The sequence below is a fragment of the Kogia breviceps genome, chromosome 4, assembly GCF_026419965.1.
Source record: "Kogia breviceps isolate mKogBre1 chromosome 4, mKogBre1 haplotype 1, whole genome shotgun sequence".
Classification (NCBI taxonomy): Eukaryota; Metazoa; Chordata; class Mammalia; order Artiodactyla; family Physeteridae; genus Kogia; species Kogia breviceps.
The window spans coordinates 51208719-51231151 of NC_081313.1; the positions used below are offsets into that span (position 1 = coordinate 51208719).

Consider the following 22433-nt stretch of genomic DNA (forward strand, 5'->3'; position numbering starts at 1 on the left):
TGTGGCCTCTGAAAGTCTGTTCTCAACATAGTAGCCAGAAGCCTCCTTTAAAAGTATAAGTCAGATCTTGTCACTTTTTTTTTTTAAACCTACCAGTGGGTTTCTTAAAAGCCAAGCCTCAGTGTTTGTCTACAAAGGTCTACCTAATCTGTTCCCCCACCTCCTTTATACCTCTCTCGCTTCACCTACTTGTAGTTCCCTTTCCTTCACTCTGTTCTAGGCACAGTAGCCTCTTTGCTGATCTGAGTACATGTTTGGCAGGCTCCCTGCCTCAGGGCCATTGTACATGCTCATACCCTATCAGCACTGCAGTTCCTCCAGACTTCCATATGACTCATCCCCTTACCTATCAGGTCTTACCCTCACTGAGGCCTTCTTTGACCACCTCTGCTTGGCACTCCCTTATTGCCCTTCCCTACTTTGTTCTTCTCTGTATTATCACCTTCTGATAGACTATATGTTTTACTTATTTATTGATTTCTGTCTTCCCCACCAGAATTTTTGTCTTTTTTCTTTATTAGTATCTCCCTAGCACTTAGAACAATGTTTGGCATGTGGTGGGCATTCAAAAAAAGATATTTGGAAAATGAGTGGGTGAAATGAAAGATGTAAGATGAACTAACTGGCTTAAAACAGTCATGATTTGTCCTCTGATACTAGGCATTCTGTTGCCTAAACCAAATCTGGATTTTGTTAGCAAAAAAGAAGGTAGAAGAATTATTACTTGGGCAATCAACTGTGTCTAACACAAGCCCATACTTGTGAATCACTTAGTGCCTTTTTCCTATTCTCTTCCCCCTCATTTCTCTCTTATAAGAACCCCTGAGGAAGGTGGGACAGGTGGTATTTTGCACAAGGAAATTATGGCTCAGATAAGTTAATTGATTTTTCCCCAAGAGCACCAACACACTGGTAGGACCTAAATTGCCTGACAGCAACTGCAGTCCTCTTTCCATAGTGGTAATAGTCAATATCTCGTACAGTATTTTGTGGAGTACTGTGTAATCCTTCATGTGAGCCAAGACAGCCTTTACCTCCAGAAAAGTGATTCTGAGTCTACCTTTTTCTTTGTCTATTGTCTCAAAATGGAAAAAACAAGAACACTGAATATTTAATATGAGCCTATTCTTTTCTATATTTTGGATTTAAGTACTTTTGTAATAATTTATACATTAGTTACTGATATTTACTATCAGTATGTACTTTTTACATAATGGTATGCAGAATATACTTGCCATCAGATTCCTCCATATTTTGCCCACATGATTCCCTTCGCTTCCCCACCAGAAATCATCTCTTCCAGCAACTATTCAAGCCAGAACCACAGTAAAAATATTCCAAATGCTAAATAAAATTGTTATTTTTAATCAGTCAAGTAAGGTGAGCAGGCATAATTGTCACCTTTTTTGGTTAAGTAGTAGAGAAAAAGATACTTGTAAACTTTTTCACCTAGAAGGAATTATTTAAAATATTCAAATATGCTGAGATACCAGTACACTAGCTGTGTATATATGCATAGATATATACCATAAATTTGTACATATAATATAATGCATAACATAAAATAAATGCATATAATAAAATATCTAACACTAAAACTATCTTTTTTAAAATTTTATTTATTTATTTCTGGCTCTGTTGGGTCTTCGTTGCTGTGAGCAGTCTTTCTCTAGTTGCAGCGAGCAGGGGCTACTCTTTGTTGTGGTGTGCTGGCTTCTCATTGCGGTGGCTTCTCTTGTTGCGGAGCAGGGACTCTAGGCACACGGGCTTCAGTAGCTGTGGCTCGTGGGCTCTAGAGCGCAGGCTCAGTAGTTGTGGCGCATGAGTTTAGTTACTCCGCGGCATGTGGGATCTTCCTGGACCAGGGTCTGAACTTGTGTCCCCTGCATTGACAGGCAGATTCTTAACCACTGTGCCACCAGAGAGGTCCTAAAACTATCTTGAGTGTGATTTAAATGTGTGTCAGATGTCCCTCTTTGGCATTTCAAAATGCATTTCTGAATTTTGTAGCTCCTTTTGGTGGACATCAGGGCCTTTATTTATCATTGCATTGTGGTTAAACATGTTCCGGTTCATAAAACTTGTGAAGAATAGTGTGATGGACATTCAGGTTTACCATTCAGTGAAGAAGACACAGTGACTGCCCTTATGTTCTAACATGAGATTACAGGATGGAACAGATGAAAGCAGTTGCGGTCTCTTGGTCTGGGACTTGAGAATGAACATATCAATGCTGAGTTTAAGAAAGATGCTTGTTGAGACTTCCCTGGCGGTCGAATGGTTAGAACTCTGAGCTTTCACTGCCAAGGGCCCGGGTTCAATCCCTGGTCAGGGAAGTAAGATCCTGCAAGCCATGTGGTGCAGCCAAAAAAAAAAAAGATGTTAATTATTGAAACTATTGTTTCCATTTGCCCTTACAAGCTTTTACAATTATAAAAGTTACCTGTTTTGTGTTTTTTACTTCTTTCCTGCAATTAGAGAAGAAATTTCTTTTCCCTCTGATATTTTTTTTTTTTTTTATGGTATGCGGGCCTCTCACTGTTGTGGCCTCTCCCGTTGCGGAGCACAGGCTCTGGACGCACAGGCCCAGCGGCCATGGCTCACGGGCCCAGCCGCTCCGCGGCACGTGGGATCCAACCGGACCGGGGCACGAACCTGCGTCCCCTGAATCGGCAGGTGGACTCTCAACCACTGTGCCACCAGGGAAGCCCTCCCTCTGATTTTTATATTGGCATCATAGGTCTGTGGTTTTTGATTGGCATGATGAGTAGTCAGGCCTCTCAACTGACTAGGACTTAGCATTCTTGTCTTTACTATTCTTCTGATGCTTTCCCTGCTGATATAAAAGGACCAAACATAATCTCATATGAACTAGAACTCAATTCAGTTGCTAGTATGCTTATCTATGTGGCCAGATATTATTTCCTTTAGATTTATATTTTTCATCTCAGTGTTTTTGAGTGCCTTCTTGTACACATTGGCCATTTATTTGACTTTCTTTCTTTGATCCTTTGTTTTCTAAAAACTAAAATCATTTTTTATATCAGGAACCTGTGATAGTCCATTTCAGCCATGTTTTCATATATCATCTTACTGCTACTTCCAAAAAAGGAAACATTACCTCCAGCCAGCAACTGTTTCACCTTTTTCCTCATCAGTAGGGCTGGCACCAGTTCAAGTTCTGTCAACATTGTTCCATCAGATAAAGCTGTTGGTAACATAAAGGATGAGAGAAGGTGGTATGTATGCCCCTGATTTAGGCACCAAAGAGCGGGTTAACAGCATTCTCCTTGCTCCCATGTTCGCCTGAGCGCCTGTGCTCTTGCTTGAAGTCTAGTCTAATTTAGCTGTACCTTAGGGCTGAGAGTGACACTTGCCCATGCGTGTATCAGCATCTGTCTGATAATAGTTGAGTCATTTGGATAAGAACTCATGCTTTCTGGTTCTCATTGACAAAATGGTTAATAATTAAGCATTTGTACAGATCTTTATATAAACATCATTTTTAATAAGCTAAAAGCCTAATCAGAGTATAAGCAGTATGTCTGCAATCTGTTATCATCTGTACTGTTTCACTAGTTATTAACAGAACTGGATAAGCTTCACTTTTAGAAAATGTTATGCAGCATGGAAAGTTTCATTTCATCCAACAAAATGATCTTCTAGAAAGCAAGAAAAGAAGTGTCAGACAGAGCTATTCCCTATGGGTTTCCTCTCTTTGTGGAAAGAAATCTGGCATTACATGTAAAGTTTTTTTTAGATTCAGGAAAGGACTTTGGAGAGAGCCTTATAAAACATATCACTGTGTCCCAAGGGATAACCCTCATTCTGAACATTACCAGTCAACCATGCTGGATCACATTCTAGTTATATGATCAGTTTAGTCAGTGTCAAGTCAGAAAGGATTTAGTTAAAAATCTCCAAACTCTGAATTATCCCCATTTAGTATGGTCCCTTCCATTCTGCTAAGTGCTCAGGGATACACAGAGTTTCCAGGCAGTTGCACCACCTTTATGACTTGTTTCATCTTTACCCTACTGCCCTGGGCCACTCGTGAGTCTCTCAAAATCTTTTTATCCTGTTAGCTTAAGTCTTAAGCTAGAGGCAGGCCTAAACAGTAGGTTACAGGTTAGAGCAGGGGTTTTCAAACTGTAGCCAGGAGTTCATTGGTGGATCATGAAATCAATAGTGTATCTTAATCAACATTTTTAATTTAATGGAATGGCACAGACAGAAAACATCAGAGTGCATCACAGGTAGTAAGGGTTAATATTGTTTTATGAAATTCTGAAATTTTTTCATTATGTTTAGTAACAATATGAGATTGCCTTTTTTTGTAGGTAAGCAAAACAATAGAATGCCATTAATTTCATATGGGTTAACCTCATTACATATACAGTTTTATATATTAGCTGTGTATACCAAACCTATATGTGTGTAGAGTTCAGATGAGAAACTTACTTCCTGTGTTAAGTCATGGTCCAAAAAGTTCAAAATCACTGGGTTAGAATAAATGTCTAATAGCGCTGTGCTAAGCCAGGAAAAAAACCCCACAGAATGCTTTTCCCTGGTTCTAAAATAGCTAGCCTCTGGGCTTCCCTGGTGGCGCAGTGGTTGAGAGTCCGCCTGCTGATGCAGGGGACACGGGTTCGTGCACCGGTCCGGGAAGATCCCACATGCCGTGGAGAGGCTGGGCCCGTGAGCCATGGCTGCTGAGCCTGCGCTCCGCTACGGGAAAGGCCACAACAGTGAGAGGCCCACATACCACAAAATAAATAAATAAATAAAATAAAATAAAATAAAATAGCTAGCCTCTGCTGGGTAGAATATGACTACTCATGAGAAACAGATACTTTATAATTAACAATCATACACTATTAATAATTAAGTCATAATTAAATAGTATTCATAATTAATAGACATTTCAATTGCTAACTTTCTTGTACAGATGAACTATAAGATTTAGAGACATTCAGAACAGTGAGAAATACTGTAATCAAAAAAGGTTCCTGATTGAGGGAGGTGAAATAAAGAAATGGGTCTGACTGGATGAGAGGGCATATTCTTATAACCTGTTTACCTCTGTAACATGAGTTAAGTAGTTTGATAATTTATAGAACCTTGAAGAAACATCGAAGAAGTAATCTTTATAACAGAGAAATCATGAATGGTACATAATTTTGATGAAATAAGATCAGAAAACCGTGTCACTTTGAAAACCCCTAACTTTAATTTGGTCATGGACCTACTGTTGGAAGACTTTTGAAATCTCACTTTAGAGCTTATGGTACCTTACAAATCAGCTTTAATTTTACTTAGTGGGTATTTTTTGTTTCTTTTTGAGATTTGATTTTTCTTTTAAGAAATTTGGGAAATGTCGAAATTATAACTTCATGGAAATTTATTATTTTACTTAGCAAATAAAAAATTTAAGATTTCTTAAAATGAATGTGAAATCCATGACCACGGGGATAATTATTTCGGAAACTGTTTTATTGTCTAGATACCTAGAGGTATTTTTAGAGGAAAACATCATTTATCATGTATCAATGAGGGATTAGTGTTTGCAAATTTTTCTGAATGAAAATAATGATTTAGAACTCAAAATATTTCCATATCCTCAAAATAAATCTGTTCTTTGTACATTTCTCTTTCAAATTCCACCTCTTTTACTAAGGTTTCTAGTCCACACCTTTTGTCCTACCATGACCATTTTAGCCACAATTTTTTCTGTTAGGCTATTTTAACAACCTGCCAACACGCTGCCAACAGATCTCTGTTGCTAGTCTCAGATCCTGCCAATACGTTCTGTGTGTGGCTTTTCTTAAACACAAACTTGATCGTGTGTCAATCCCCTTCATAAAATTATTTAATGGCGTCTCATTTCCTACAAGATAAAATCCTTTGCATGACAAACAAGGACCTACATGGACTAAACTTTGCCTGCCACACTAGTCTCATTTCTCACTATGGATCCTGTGCTCCATACAGGCTAAATTTTTCTGTATACCAACCTATTTCCCACCCCAGCCTTTGTATCACAGCTCCTTTTCCCTGGAATGCTTTTTTTTTTTTTTTTTTTTTTTTTTTGCAGTACGCGGGCCTCTCACTGTTGTGGCCTCTCCCATTGCGGAGCACAGACTCCGGACACACAGGCTCAGCGGCCATGGCTCACGCACCCAGCCGCTCCACGGCATGTGGGATCTTCCCGGACCAGGGCACAAACCCCTGCCCCCTGCATCGGCAGGCGGACTCTCAACCACTGTGCCACCAGGGAAGCCCTGGAATGCTTTTTATATGTAATGGATTTTGCCTCCATACTCAAGTTGTTATTTAAGATCATTTCTCTAAGATGCCTTTCCTGGTCTCTCCTTCATCACTAGACCAATGGTTCTCAAACTTTTCTGCACATTAGAATCACCTGGAAATTCCAAAGCTCAGGAAGTGAGACTCAGGGTCAGTATTTTCTGAAACTCCCCAGGTATCTGGTCAGGATGGGTTAAATATTCATCCTTATCTTCCTATAGTTATTCTGTTATTTTGTTTTTACTCTTAATTCCTAAGCCACCTGAAAATTATTTTAATCTGTGATGTGGAGTGAGGTTATAAGGTTTGTAGTTTAGCAGGTGAAAGATACAAATTACAAGTTCCCAGTGCAGCATGGTATATATTCTCATGGTCTGAGGGAGCAAAGGAAAGGCAATTAAATCTAGAAGGCAATATAGCTTTCTAGATACACTAAGCCAAGAGCAAGATCATCAGTTATTGAGACAGTTAGTCTCCAAAAAAATGTTTTATTACACCTGTAGAATAAAGTTTTTTGTTTGTTTATTTTATTTTTAAGTTTTATTGAGATATAGTTCATATACCATACAATTCACCCATTTAAAGTGTGCAGTTCAGTGGTTTTTAGTATATTCATAAATCTCTCCAAACATCACAATTTTAGAATATTTTCATCATCTCAAAATGAAGATGTACCCTTTACTATCTCCTGCTACAGCTTCAGCCTCCCCTCCCTCAGCCCTAGGCAACCACTAATCTATTTTCTGTCTCTATAGACTTCTCTGTTGAAGATATTTCATATGAATGGAATCATATAATATAATATGTGCCTTTTTGTGACTGGCTTCTTTCACTTATCACCATGTTTCCAAGGTTCATCTGTGTTGTAGGATGTATCAAGCATTTCATTCCTCTTTATGGTTAAATAATATTCCATTTTATGGTAATACCCATTTTGTTTATCTCTTTGTGAACTGATGGACATTTTGGTTGTAAAATAAATTGTGAACACTTCCAATATATATTTTTTAAATGTGTTCATGACTCATACGTAGGTACTACTGAATGAATATATTATGTACTATATATAACATAAACAAAAAATAATAGTTTAAAAGATAACAACAGGGCTTCCCTGGTGGCGCAGTGGTTGAGTCCACCTGCCGATGCAGGGGATACGGATTCATGCCCCGGTCCGGGAAGATCCCACATGCCGCGGAGCAGCTGGGCCTGTGAGCCATGGCAGCTGAGCCTGCACATCCGGAGCCTGTGCTCCACAACAGGAGAGGCCACAACAGTGAGAGCCCCGCATACAGGGAAAAAAAAAAAAAAAAAAAAAAAGAATAACAAAATATAAATAGGATTCTTCTTTTTTTAAATTTTTATTTATTTATTTTTGGCTGTGTTGGGTCTTCGTTTCTGTGTGAGGGCTTTCTCTAGTTGCAGCGAGCAGGGGCCACTCTTCATCACGGTGCACGGGCCTCTCACTATCGCAGCCTCTCTTGTTGCAGAGCACAGGCTCCAGACGCGCAGGCTCAGTAGTTGTGGCTCACGGGCCCAGTTGCTCCGCAGCATGTGGGATCTTCCCAGACCAGGGCTCGAACCCATGTCCCCTGCATTGGCAGGCAGATTCTCAACCACTGCGCCACCAGGGAAGCCCATAAATAGGATTCTTTTTTATTTTTTTTTCACCTCTCAGTGGGTCATTTGTATTCTAGAAACCTCTCACTTTTACAGATTTTTGAGGCTACTGGTTCAGGTGAGTGAGACAGCTGAATAAAGGTGTTGTAGACAGAAGATACAGTGCATGCAAATGCGTGGAAATGAGAGAAAGTATGGCACCTTTTCATGTCTTGCAAGTTGTATGTCTGGAACATAGAATAGAAAGGAATTTTCATGCAGTCATTTTTTACCCTCTCCCTCACTGTAATAATTTAAGGTTTAGTGAAAGAATATATTCTCTTTCTTACATATGTATAAATATGTATATATGTGTATATATATATACATATATATATGAACACCTAAGAAAGAATATTAAATAAAAGCTTTATTCTAATATGTAAGTCTATAGTTTTATTATTACAGTTGACCCTTGAACAACAAGAGTTTGAACTGCACAGGTCCACTTATACATGGATTTTTTTCAATAACTACATCCTACAGTTCTACACGATCTATGATTGGTTGAATCTGTGTAGGTGGAACCACGGATACAGAGGGCTGGCTATATAGTTATGCTTGGATTTTGAACAGTTGGGGTGTTGGGACTGCTAACTGCCCACATTGCTCAAGGGTCAAGTGTACTATTTGGCAGTGTATATAAGACACTATATTATGATACTTTCTAGAAACAACCTTATAGTTTGGGCTTTTTTCAGATAATCCCAACCAAGAATTAGCAGCATTAATTTCCTATTGACCATTCTTTTCTGGTTTATTTCTGAACATCTTAGTTGAAGTATTTTCTGTGACTTAAGAGATGGGCTGAGTCTGCTATAGGAAAACAACATCAAAAATAAGTTCTTTGTACTTTCCCTTCTATAAAACCCATGGAGAAGTCCCTTACACTTTATTTCATATTGTGCTGAGTTGCATATGAAGCAAATATACAAGAATAATTATGTTTGTTCTTACCAGTTTGGCTGTGGTTGAAGAGAAAATGGTTGTATAATATTTATTCTGCTACAGCCAAAGACTTTGCTAGTCTGTGGTATCTTGTGAAGATTCTGGGCAGACTATTGGGATAGAATCCAATCAACTTAGTTTCTCAGAAATATTTCTCAATATTGGCTTGCTTATTTTTCTATTATTCACCTCATTATTCTGGGTATTTTAACAGCATATCACAGTGATTAATTTACTACATTATATACTCTTTTTTTAAAAAATATTTATTTATTTCATTTTTGGTCATGTTGGGTCTTCGTTGTTGCGCACGGGCTTTCTCTCTCTAGTTGTGGTGAGCAGGGGCTACTCTTCGCTGCAGCACGTGGGCTTCTCACTGCAGTGGCTTCTCTTGTTGCAGAGCACGGGCTCTAGGCGTGCGGGCTTAAGTAATTGTGGCTTGTAGGCTCTAGAGTGCAGGCTCAGTAGTTGTGACACATGGGCTTAGTTGCTCTGCAGCATGTGGGATCCTCCCGGACCAAGGCTCAAACCCGTGTCCACGGCACTGGAAGGTGGATTCTTAACCACTGCACCACCAGGGAAGTCCGACATTATATACTCTTAAGGCAGTAGTAATTAATACTGAGTTTACCATCTAAGAAAATAGAGACCAAGCATTTGTGAGGTCGACTCAAGCCATTATTCCAGTGAGTGACAAAGCTGGAAACAGAATGTAGAGTTGCTAACTAAAAATATTGAACCCAGTCCATTCAATGTGCTGGCTTTCTTTTATGACTAAGCCAAAGATTTAAAAAAATTAATCAGTGAGAATGTGTCTGTAATTCTGTTCTAATCCAAAATAAGAGAGTGAGAAATTTTCCACTTCACCAAGAAAAAAGTGTAAGATTGCTGTGGTAACGATTTCAGTTTATGAAATTAATCAGACAAACAAACTGAAATAATCCTTCTTCATTAAAGGATTAATTAATACCATTTGAAAACAGGCACTTTTTAAATCATTATTTTTTTTTATCCAGCAGATGTGTTTTTGTACCATAGAGTTTAGATACTTCAACTTTAGTTGATAAACCACCTTAATGAGTATTATATTTTGATTGTTTCCTGATCATTTTTTGGCTGTGGGTACCATATAAGAAATGTTCAGAGACATTAAGCCTAAGACAGCACCTAATGATTACAGCTCTTCATGGTTTGTGACAAAGAAGACCAGTTTTTCAGCCTACTCTGCTTTGACACACTACCATTTCCCACTCTCAATTTCTTTCTTTAAGAATCCGCTTTCCTCTGAAATATCACTTTCCTTTTTTAAAAAATTTATTCATTATAATAATATTTTATCATATGTTGGAAAACATATAGGCACTATTTTAGGCTCTAGACACAAAATGGCAAATAAAGCAGAAAAGTTCCTGCCCTCAAGAAACTCACAGCTTGGATCCAACTTTGGCACCCTTTATAGTGACAGCTCACTGACATTCATTCATCACATACTTTATTTTAGTTTTCATTTTTTTCCGAAAGGATAGGTTTCCAAGTGTAATGCCCTGGTCTTTCTAGTGGCAGCTACTTCCTTATTGTATTTAAATGAGGTATTATTGATAAAGCATTTAGAATGACTGGCACATGGAAAGCACTATTTGTATAAGTGTTAGCTACAGGTAGAAGATAGGAGTAGCAAAGCATTTTCCATCCTACCAGCATGCCAGCAGATACTGCTTATTCTTAAGCCTCATAATAAGAATGCTACCTTGAACATTTAAATTTGGAAAAATACAAATTGTTCTGATAATGCATGTCACAAAAGGATTTTCCACATTTCTTCCGATTATAAGTTTTATTGGTTCTTTGAAAAGATTTAATATACAGAACTATTTTGTATTCAAACAAGTATGTTAATAAAATGAAAAATATTGTGTCTACTCCTTGCTTCTTCAAATGAGATTTAATCATTTGAAGGGAACCATAGCTATAAGTAACTTATAGACATAAGATATGGTGCCCTATATTCTCTGCCAAATAATAATACCTCCTACATATATAACATGAATAGTTTACAAAATCCTGTCACATGCCTCATTACATTTAGTTCTGTAACAGTCCTGAGAAGTAGATTAAACAAGTATTATTGTGTCCATTTTGCAAAGAAAGAAACCAAAATATTAAAGAGATTTTGTACTCACCCTAACTTAAACAGTAGATTTGAGGAGTCAGATCTGTCCAATACTCTTTCCGCTACTGTAACTGCAAAGCATCGTTTCCTTTAAAAATAAAATAAAAGAAGCCACAAGCAGTATGACCTGTTAGCATGAAGCCAGAATCAGCAGATTGAGGACTGGCCTACAATTCACAGCATTACCACTAAGACTGAGCAAGGTGACCCCCATCCAACTCACCCTCTCACCTCAGGTGCCAGAAGGCATATTTGGACACAGTGAACTTCAGATGAAACATAGTTTGATTACCTTTTTTTCTACCCTCACTTCATCTCAAGATGTAGCTTGTTAGAGATATCATTAAAGATGGGGGTTGGGGAAGAAGGGGTAAAATCTGAACCAGATTATAGAACAGTCTAGGCAGGTTAAAAAAAAAAAATTCTGCGATACTGAACAGAGCAGAGTATGGTCCTTTCAAATAATGGCTCATATTTTCATATTTAAATTAGAATATTCTGATAGATGTGGGAAATTTATTTTACCAGGATATTTTTCAAAGTTTCTTCCTAAAATAATTAGGGAGAAATTCCAACAAGATTTGGGGAGTCAGTTTCTTTCTTTGTCTCTCTCTCTCTCTTACTTGCCTTTGCTCTCTTGGTCACTGAACTTGGGAAAAGCATTGTTTTCATTGATTAAGAGAAGTATGGATGTCAGGAAACTTGGCACTGTAAATTTGTTAACTAACTTAAGCTAGTACCATAATAAGAAAACACCCTTTAAAAAAATTCTTACAAATGAGTTCAAGCAACATAACAATCTAGGGTGGTTCAGCACACTTCATTTCATTTTCTAAAAGGCACACAAACACTTGTGACCGGCAAGGTATAGATTGTGGCTCCTCCTGTAACCAAAAGTAGGGTCCGGTTGGTCACTGCTCAAAAGCCAATAAAAAAGCAAGGTTGGTGGAAAGGAAAATTTGCTTTATTTCGGATACCGGCAACCAGGGGTGGAGGGTGCAGGGAACACCCGTCAGAGGCTGACTCCCTGCCCTAAAACCAGTGGGCAAGAGCTCTTATAGGCGGAGGGAGGCAGCTACAGTCAGCTCTGACAGGCATCTTGAAATTGGTCATGGGTGGTCTGATCCGTGTCATCTTGATTGTTTGAGGTACAGTTAGTCTTCAGTTCCAGGGTCGGTTTGTTTCCGGTTCTTTGAGGCAAATTCTCGGAATTGTGACAGCTTATGTCATGGCTACAGCCTGGTCATCATGTAGTTAACTTCTTCCACCTGATGGGGCTTTCAGTAACTGTAAGACAGCTCACAAGTTCACAGGATATGGCTCAGAATATTATCTGTAGCCCTTGAGAAGGAACTCCAGGCCCTTGACTTTGCTCACTGACTAAACCATTATTGTTTTGTCCTGTTTGACTGTTTCTTTGCTTCTGCATTTTCTCACTTCTCTGATTAAACTTATTCTTTGGCTAAAGTTCTTCCACAGACAAAAGGCAGGCTGCGGACATGGCCATGCAGACCACAGGGCCCTACTCCATTTCACTCCTTGCTTCCCCTAATGAAGTTCAGATTCCTTACATGATCAGCTTTTTATCTTATTTTCCTTATTCCCCATTTTATTCACCCATTCTTCATTTTCACAAAACATTTTTCCTCTTCCTCATGTGTATCCTGCACTGTGTTGCTTTCATGCTTTGGTTATGTTGTCTCTTCTACCTGCTGAGGCTAAATCTTATTTCTCCTTTAAGGCCCAGTTATACTGCCACTTCCTCCACCCAACTTTCCCTCTTCCTCCTCTGCATAAATTTTATAAGTACTTTATCAGGACCTCTCATATGTCATTTGTACCACCACACAGTTAGAGTATGCCTTATCCATTTTCCAGCCTATAAGCTCCTCAACATCAGAACTGCCTTTGTTTCCCTCCCTCTCACACATAACAGTGCCCCCCTCCATAACTGTCTACAGTATAATAGGGTAGAAAAAGCATGGGCTTTGAAGTCTGACAGCCCTGATTTCAATTCCTTGTTCTATCATTTATTAGCCATATAACCTTGGGCAAGATACTTAACGTCTCTGAACCTCCGTTTCCCCATGCATAAAATGGAGACGATAATACCCCTTCTGTTGTTACAGCATTAAGTTAAGTGAGAAAGCAGGCAGAGAGTTCCTAGTATTGTATCTCAGACATGCTAGGTCTTAAAAACTGGTGATGGTGCTGGTAGTAGTGGTCGTACTTGTATTTTAGAAGCCACTTTATTGCTTCAGTTTCCTCAGTCACATAGAGAACAGGAAGAATACTCTGACATACCAGACATGCAAGTATTTAAGGACTATTTTGAACCAGTTTGGAAACTCTCATAATTACTTGAAGAAAAGTACCTCATGAGTTTACTACAAAATAATAGAACCCTCCTTTAAGTACTGTTAGCAAGCATGATATTCTGCAGTGTTGAATTTGCTAGGTTAACCACAGCCTTGGGTGATTTTTAGATAGCAATTCTTTCTTTAGTGTTCTCCTTGATTGGCTTCATGAAATCTTTTTATCTTGAAGAATTCGGGGCTTTCTTCTTATTGCTACAACATAGAGTATATAATTTGTAGGTTCCACACCCAGAATGACAGGGCAACCTAGGGATGTTGTCAAAATGGCCATCAAACTACAAGAATTGTGGGTCACACCATATGGAAGAATACAAAGCGTGATCTGTTGAGGGGCCTGGGGGCAACATCAATCAACCTTGTGTTCCTGAAGTCCATGTGAGGGGGAATGAGGTAAAAGTGAAGAGGAGCACAGACTACAGCCAACAGGTGGGAAGCTGGAGCCCCCAGAAGAGAAGCCATTCATGTCCCTCAGTAACTATTTATATATTGTAATTGTTTCTTGTGCTCATTATTAATAAGAATGGAGAAACATCTGATAAAAAGCTTATCAGAGAGTCTATACAATTAAAAACTTCATTAGTAAAAGATAAGACAATTAAGCCTAATTTAAATCAATTTAATGTTTAGTGTTCACAACCTGTTTTTACCAATCTAAGTTCTCTTATCTCTTAATTCATTAGATAAGTTCACTTAACTTTATTTGAGTTGATTTTTAATATAATATATACTTTGTGGTAATTAATTTATGTGATGTTATGACTATAAGTTATTACCAACATGACTGCTATTTGAATTATAAACTCAACAAAGCAATATATAATACTCTAAAAAAAAAGGCAAAATTTTGTATTTGGAAAGGAGTGGGGCTTTCAAAACAAGTTTTGTTTTTTTTTAATTACTAATATCTTAAGGGAAAGTAACAAAAGTAAAAAGAAAACTTCTAATTAGAGAACTACACCTATATTGGATATTCATGCCATTCTGTAAATGTTCACACTGTACTGTAAAAGTACAGTCAGCCTTCCATATCCACGGGTTCCCCATCCACAGATTCAGCCAACCTTGGGTAGACCATATTCTGGGAAGAAAAAAATTCCAGAAAGTTCCAGAAAGCAAAACTTGAATTTGCTGCACACCAGCAACTATTTACGTAGCATTTACATTGTATTAGGTATTATGAGTAATCTAGAGATGATTTAAAGGATATGGGAGGATGTACAGGGAGGATGTACATAGGTTATATGCAAATATAAGGAACTTGAGCATCCTTGGATTTCAGTATGGGCACTGGGGGTCCTGGAACCAATTCCCCACAGATACTGAGGGACAACTGTATAGAATTTCAAAGTGATTGTTAGATTGTAATGACATATATCTGCAGTGATTATGTACTACAAAGAGAAAGTACACATAGCAGTGTATATAGAGAGGAAACAACATAGGGTTATCAAAAAGTCTGGTTTCTGATATTCCCAGCTTGGCATAATCATTTAACCTCACTGAGCCTCAGTTTTCTCATCTGTAAAATGAGCACGTTATTACCCTCTAAGAACTTCTTAGTATTAATATTTTTGTCTTGTGATTCTGGACATATTCCTTTTGTACTAAATTTAAAACTTAAGATTAAATAGCCAATAGAATATGAATATATAGACCCCCCTGGATATGAACTATCATATATTCACTAGCCAGCCCTCCTGGAAGTGCCTAATGGAAAATACAACTGAAAATCAGTATTTTTATAGTTTATATTCCAAAATGGAATACAGTCTGAAAATGTGGATAAATTTAACTGTTTTATAACTTGTTACTTTCACATTTCTCAAATCAGCTAATAGAAAAACACAGAAGAAAATATTCTATATTACTTTCTTTTGAGAATTATTTTAAGCTCCAAAATAACATGAAGAAATGAAGTTAGGATGAACAACAGAGAAAGAAAAATTAAAAATTTGTGTAAATGTAGACAATTCCACTTAACGTTCGGTGCTGAAGCATACCTCAATGTTCAACGTTCAAGCATATTATTTCATGTACTCCCTAAATTATTTAACCACTTTTGACCAATTTTCATGAAGCTACAGAGGCTTATTTTGACCACCAGATGGAGCCAGCATTGTTTGATTAGTAGAATTTAAAATATGCTGAAAATAAAAATAGGTTAAATGAAATTAATAAATTGCAGATTTCTTACTTTATAGTACAGAAAAAATTAAACTTTTAGCCCAGTCTTGGCCTAAACTTCTGCCTACTCTTCATAAATATGCATATAGATACCTCCATTATATAATTTCTTTATTGTGAATTAGTTTTTATTTGAGCAGTTTCATTGGATAGAGAAACCAGTTTTCTTCTTATTCACCTTTTTAAGGTATCATCTAAACACTTTCAATTATCTTCAAAACAAAATTAGTACAGGTTCACTCAATAAATATTATGGATTATAACTACAAATACATGTAGGCTCTCATTTTAATGTCACAGAATATTCCCACTGTTATCATTTCCATAATGGATTTTCTTACTAAAACAAACCAAAAAACAGGCATTTTGACTGGGGTGGAGGATAGGTAGTTTATCCCCAGTAGCTCCTCAAGGAGATGAAGCCTCAGTGAATGGCTACATTCATTCAATGGCTGCAATGAATGGCTGCAGCTCTTACAGAGATTCTACTCAGAAAGCTCAGTGCTCAAAGGCTTAATCAGGAATAATTGCCTTCAAGTTGACTTTTACTCCTCTCACGTCTATTTAATAAGTGTCAGAAATCATCTAATTCCTTAAAACTCAACTTAATTAGGCAGCTATCTACAGAAAAAGTATTTGTACACTAGGGGACCTACCCCCCTACAAGACCCTCAAGGAGCCATTCTATCCAGCAAGAGCTATAAGGCAACCATGCACACTGTTGTAATTTAAGATCTAAAAATGATCACTCCGTTCATTTGTCCATTCAGCTATTATTTATTGAGTACATACTATATGCAAGGAATATACTAGTTCACAAACAGGGCACTGTCCCTGCCATTTGAGTTGATAGCCGAGGGGGGCAGTACAAAGAGGCAGTTCTGATATAACAAAGTTAGCAGCTACAAAGTGTTTAAAATTCAAATGAAGACAATATATGATTAATTATGGAGAATCAAGAAAAGCCATAAAGAACTCTTTCTAGGAAATTATTTTCATTAACCCACTGTTTGGCAGACTGCAGTTCCCATTTATTATGGTCTGGGAGGAATTCAGGACCTTTTTTCAGTAGGACTTTATTTCATCAGGACACATCCAGTATGGTGACCTGATGCCTTTTTATGTCAGATTGGAATATTTTCTTCTAAGTTTTCTTGTGTTTCAGACATGAAGAAGAAATAAGCAAGCTGGTTTAATAGGCTGTACTTTAGAGCTAGACTGCATGGTTTCTTATTCTCATGGTTTTTTTTTTTTTTTTTTTGCGGTATGCGGGCCTCTCACTGTTGTGGCCTCTCCCGTTGCGGAGCACAGGCTCCGGACGCACAGGCTCCGTGGCCATGGCTCACGGGCTTAGTTGCTCCGCGGCATGTGGGATCTTCCCGGACCAGGGCACGAACCCGTGTCTCCTGCATCCGCAGGCGGATTCTCAACCACTGCGCCACCAGGGAAGCCCTATTCTCATGTTTATAATCCCTGAGATAAGTTATCTAACCTCTTACTGCCCTAGTTACCTTATCAGCAAAATGGGGTTAATAATATGACTTCCTCATAGGGTTGTTGGTTATGAGGATTAAACAAGTAATTCAAGGTACTAGTATCTGGCACATAGTGAGTACTTGAAATGTTAGCTATCATGTTAGCTATTTTCAAGTCTGGTACTTTTCCTAGAATTAATTTAAGATCTGGTATGTATAAAATTTGATTAAAACATACTTTGTAGCTTCCAGAAAGTATGATGAGATACAAAGTATGATGAGATGTCAGTAGCTTTGGTATTTTTCTATATCCACTAAAGTCTGTCCCTTTTGTTTTCAAATGTTGTTTACTATTATCACTAGTAAACAACATTTACCTTATTTATATAAAAGTTTTTATTTATTATGGGAATTTTTCCAAAATTTCCTTGAAATAGTGGATCTAGATCTATTTAAAATCATTATAAGTAGCTTTATTAACAGTTTCTGACACATAATAATCACTAAACTTTTTTTTTTAATGAATGAATGTGCAGCTACTTGAAGTTTTTAGTTTCTTGAGCTCTGGTACTGAGACAGTAGAGGGTATAAGCCCTTTTATCTATAAAATGAGATTTGTAATAGATGGATACCATTGGTTCATTAGCTAAGTAACCAATAATTGAGTAGTCCTCACTTCTTTATGCTCAGAACAAAAAGGTTTTGTAATGAAGAGATTCAAGTGGAGCAAAGATTATTATGTTTCCAACTACTTCTTAGGGAAGAGTTAGAGACATTCTTTATAACACGCGGGGGGAAAAGTGCAGTATTGAACCTTTAGTCTTACTACAGATTGTCACCAAAACTAGGAGTCAGAAAATAAGTTTTAGCCCAAGTTCTGCTGCTAATCCACATGGGACACTAGCTAAGTTCTAGTGCTCTAGCAAACTGATGCTCTAGTAGTAAATTGATGGTTATAGTGTTCTTGGACATTCTTGTCACCAAACCCTTTTATATATATTTCCTAATATTATCTCAGAGGTCACTAAGATATTAAAAATTTTTAATTCTAACACTATAACATAGGTAAGCTTTAACTCCTCTCTAGGTGGCTAATATTCTACCCAAGAATCAGCAACATAATACTTACAATCAATGGCTTGATTTCTTAACTATTTTTACATATATTTTGTTTATTTTACTCTTTATATTACTTTCTAGAATGAAAAGCCTGCATCATGTATGCTTTAGATATCATTCATAGCATTTACTAGCGTGTCAGGCATGTGGGCAACACTTATTAAATTTTATTTTCTGAACTGAAGTTTTAATTGAAGACAGTAGGGCACAGTGTGGGATTTTAGTATTATAGAGACCTGGGTTCAAGTTCCAGCTTTAGTATATTCTAATTGTGGTCTTATCCTGTTTCCTAATTTGTAAAATAGGTTTATAGATACTTTCTTCATGGATGGTCAAAGAACCTTAGCATGGTACCTAACATATAGTAGGTTATTACTAAATGTTCTTTTTTTCCCCCATTCTTCATTCCTATTTATTTAGCATATACTTTATAGAAATTTCAGTTAATAACAAATAGTTGTCATACTGCATCATTATTTACAAATTATCATCCAGCATATATTGAGATTTTTAAGAAAAGCAGAAGTAGAGCACTCTGTACTTAAACTGAGTTTTTTCAAACTCCTTTTATATTTTATTAGCTAGTTTTATGTGACTAAAATCATCCAGTCACTTATTCAATTTTTGTTTATTCAGGGGCATTCAAGGACATGAGAAATGAATGTGCTACTTCCTGTTCTGGCAACATGGACTGAGTTAAGACAGAACTTTCTCCTTCTACAAATATATAGAAATTCTGGATAAAATATGATCCAGCCCAATTTAAATACTTAGCTAAGCTTGAAAGAGACAGAGAGGGGGCTGGCAGGGTGAGGGAAAGTGAAAGGAGGCGGGGGAGAGAGAAAGTAAGAAAGAAAAGAAAATTCCTACTACCAGAAACAGAGGTGAGGCATAACCAGAGCATTAAGTGGGCAAATTAACACTATAGTTGCCCAGGGGGGTATTGGAACCAGATGTAGGCTCTGATAGCTAGAAGCTGAGGTTTTAATCTCACACTTGAACAGAGATATAGTCATGGATCAAGAGAGGAAGGAACTAAAAAAGTTGTGTACCTCGTCAGGAAGGCCACAAAGAAGCATGTCATTTTTCAGAGCTATATGTGGGAGGAAAAAAAAAGTCTGTCATAAAAAAAATCAAAACTCTAAAACTCTACAAGGCACAGCTATAAAGTCTGAATGTACACTGCATATATGGTACAGGAATCCTAAGCCAGGAAATTAACTTGGGGAAAAAATGGCTGTGCACTAATGGAACCCCTTAATTTCCTGGTAGAAACAAATGCAAAAGCTCTCTGTAGGACTCCTTACATAATCCTGGGTGCCAAGGATCCCTATGGAACATGATGAAGATGTAGCTCTAGCTGTAGGTACATGCACAGTCAAAAATTAGAAAACACATGGGGAAATAACCACTCTGGGGAGACAGTCAGAAGACATAATAGAAGGATCCCCAAGAATAATCTGAAAGATAAAACATAACAAGTGTCTAGAATTTTAAGCTATGATTATTAAAATCAATGACTCAGTTTATATCTTAAAAACTGATTAGATACAACTAAACAGAGAATTAGTGAACTGAAATATAGAGCTAAGGAAATTACTCAGAGTATAGTGTTGAGAAATAAAAACGAAAAATGAATGTGCTGTGAACATTTGATCACACTATAAACAGAAGTAGTTTATACTGATATGATATACCCAGTTAGGAAATAGAAGAGTTGACCACATTTTTCACACAGTTGAGTTTGTGCAGCACACATCATTGCATTTGACTCTGTGTACCATGTAGAAGTGTTTGGGTTATAGTTTCCATGAAGTCCAGATGGAACCTTAGCAGGCTTAATCTTGGTATCACAAATGTATATAATGAAAGGTCAGCTGATTTCACAGCTATTCTCAAGGTGTTTGTCTATTCATTTTGGCTAGAAATAAAAACAGGAGGAGAGGAAAGACATCCTAAAGCCAGACAATTAAAAATCTCAGAAGACTAAGAACTAGAGAAACCATTGTGAAATGATTACCACAGCCTAGCTAATTAACATATCCATCACCTTACAAAGTTACAGTTTGTGTGTGTGTGTGTGTGTGTGTGTGTCTGTCTGTCTGTCTGTCTGTGTGGTGATCAACTTTCTTAGCAAATTTTAATTATACAATACAGTATTATTAACTGTAGTTACCATGTTGTACCATTAGATCTCCAGAACTTTTCTATCCCACATAATTGAATCTTTGTACGCTTTCGCCAACATCAAAATCATATGAGGTAAACATAAAAAGACTACTTGGGGGCTTCCCTGGTGGCGCAGTGGTTGAGAATCCGCCTGCCAATGCAGGGGATACGGGTTCGTGCCCCGGTCCGGGAAGATCCCACATGCCGCGGAGCGGCTGGGCCCGTGAGCCATGGCCGCTGGGCCTGCGCATCCGGAGCCTGTGCCCCGCAACGGGAGAGGCCACAGCAGTGAGAGGCCCGCATACCACAAAAAAAAAAAAAAAAAAAGACTACTTGTTTCTTAGTTCACACATTTTTTTTAACTAGACAATCTCTTGAACAAAATGGCTGATTATTAATACATTACACATTAATTATTTTCCTCAAACTAGGTAACAGAGGCAAGCAACAAACCAAGGCTTGAATACAAAGATTACTGGTATTCTTGATTTCAACTGGCTCATCTTGGTTTGCCAGCCAAAGATGAGAGGAGATAGGTTTTTGGTTTTTTTTTTCCTTAAGTCACAAATTTTCATTAATATATATAAATGTAACATACTGTAAAATGTTAGTACTTTTTTTTTTTTTGAGGCAAACCTGTATTCTGTGAACCCAGATATTAGCTAATCTTTGTTTGTATGGAATTATTGCAGGATCAAATCCATAGATTTTTTTTTCTAATTTAGTAAAAGTTATTTCTATCTGCTCTAGGTAACTGTCCTGATTTTTTGCTAGATATATTTATATTTTATGATGCCATTAAATTGAAATTGTTTGTTGTTGTTATTATTTTAACTGGGGAGCAAAAGTGGCAGGTAATTGGAAAATCAACCAATATTGAAAGATTCTATCTTATAAGGCAAGAGAATAATGTAAAATGGTATTGCTGAATTTTAGGAATACCTTACTTATTTTAAAAGTGAGATAGGGCTTCCCTGGTGGCGCAGTGGTCGAGAGTCCGCCTGCCGATGTGGGGGGCACGGGTTCGTGCCCCGGTCCGGGAGGATCCCGCGTGCTGCAGAGAAGCTGGGCCTGTGGGCCGTGGCCGCTGGGCCTGTGCATCTGGAGCCTGTGCTCCACGGCAGGAGGGGGCCACAGCAGTGAGGGGATCACATACTGCAGGGAAAAAAAAAAAAAAAAAAAAAAAAATATATATATATATATATATATATATATAAGTGAGACAGACGGGGGAAGGGTTAGGGGGAGGGATAGTTAGGGAGTTTGGGATTGACACATACACACTGCTATATTTAAAATGGATAACCAACAAGGACCTACTGTATAACACAGGGAACTCTGCTCAGTATTATGTAACAAGCTAAATGGGAAAAGAATTTGAAAAAGGATACATGTATATGTATAACTGAGACACTGCTGTACACCTGAAACTAAGACAACATTGTTAATCAAATATACTCCAATATAAAATAAAAAATAAATTAACTGAAGAAAAAAGTGAGATAGGTGATTTTATAGTCAAATAAATACAGTTGAGAACAACTACAATAGTACAGTATATAATAAAGATGTTTATAAAATTGGTTGATAAATTAACATCAGTCACTTTCTAATCTAGGTATCATTGTGGAGCTTCCATAGAGCCTTTTTACTATTTATCCTAAGACTATTCTATTATTCCTCAGAGGAGGAGGCTGCTCCAGATGGTGCTGTTGCAGAATACAGACGAGAGAAGCAAAAGTATGAAGCTTTGAGGAAGCAGCAGGCAAAGAAGGGAACTTCCCGTGAAGACCAGGTAACTTCACAAACCAAAATCCATACGCAGTTCATTGCCTTTTAATTGTCTTCAAGTGTTGTTAATGGAGCCTAATTTGATTATACACATGGGGAAACATCACCTCTTAAAAATGGAAAAGGATATATTAATATAGGGGTGAAGTGACAAGGACCTTGGCCACTTAAGCAACGATCCAGATGATAGAGTTCTTTCCTGCCATAAAGGCATAAAGCCTAAAACTTTCAGGT

The 22433-nt window shown here is 37.5% G+C and overlaps 1 protein-coding gene across 3 annotated transcripts in view; it reads left to right on the top strand.

Moving 5' to 3' along the window:
- CWC27 (CWC27 spliceosome associated cyclophilin) overlaps positions 1 to 22433 on the top strand; it is a 240724-nt gene that overhangs the window by 162255 nt on the left and 56036 nt on the right. For all 3 annotated transcript variants that reach the window (XM_067031029.1, XM_059062304.2, XM_059062305.2), the window contains one exon: positions 22094 to 22203. In XM_067031029.1, the coding sequence (XP_066887130.1) occupies positions 22094 to 22203 (110 nt within the window). The remainder of the gene's footprint in view (positions 1 to 22093; positions 22204 to 22433) is intronic.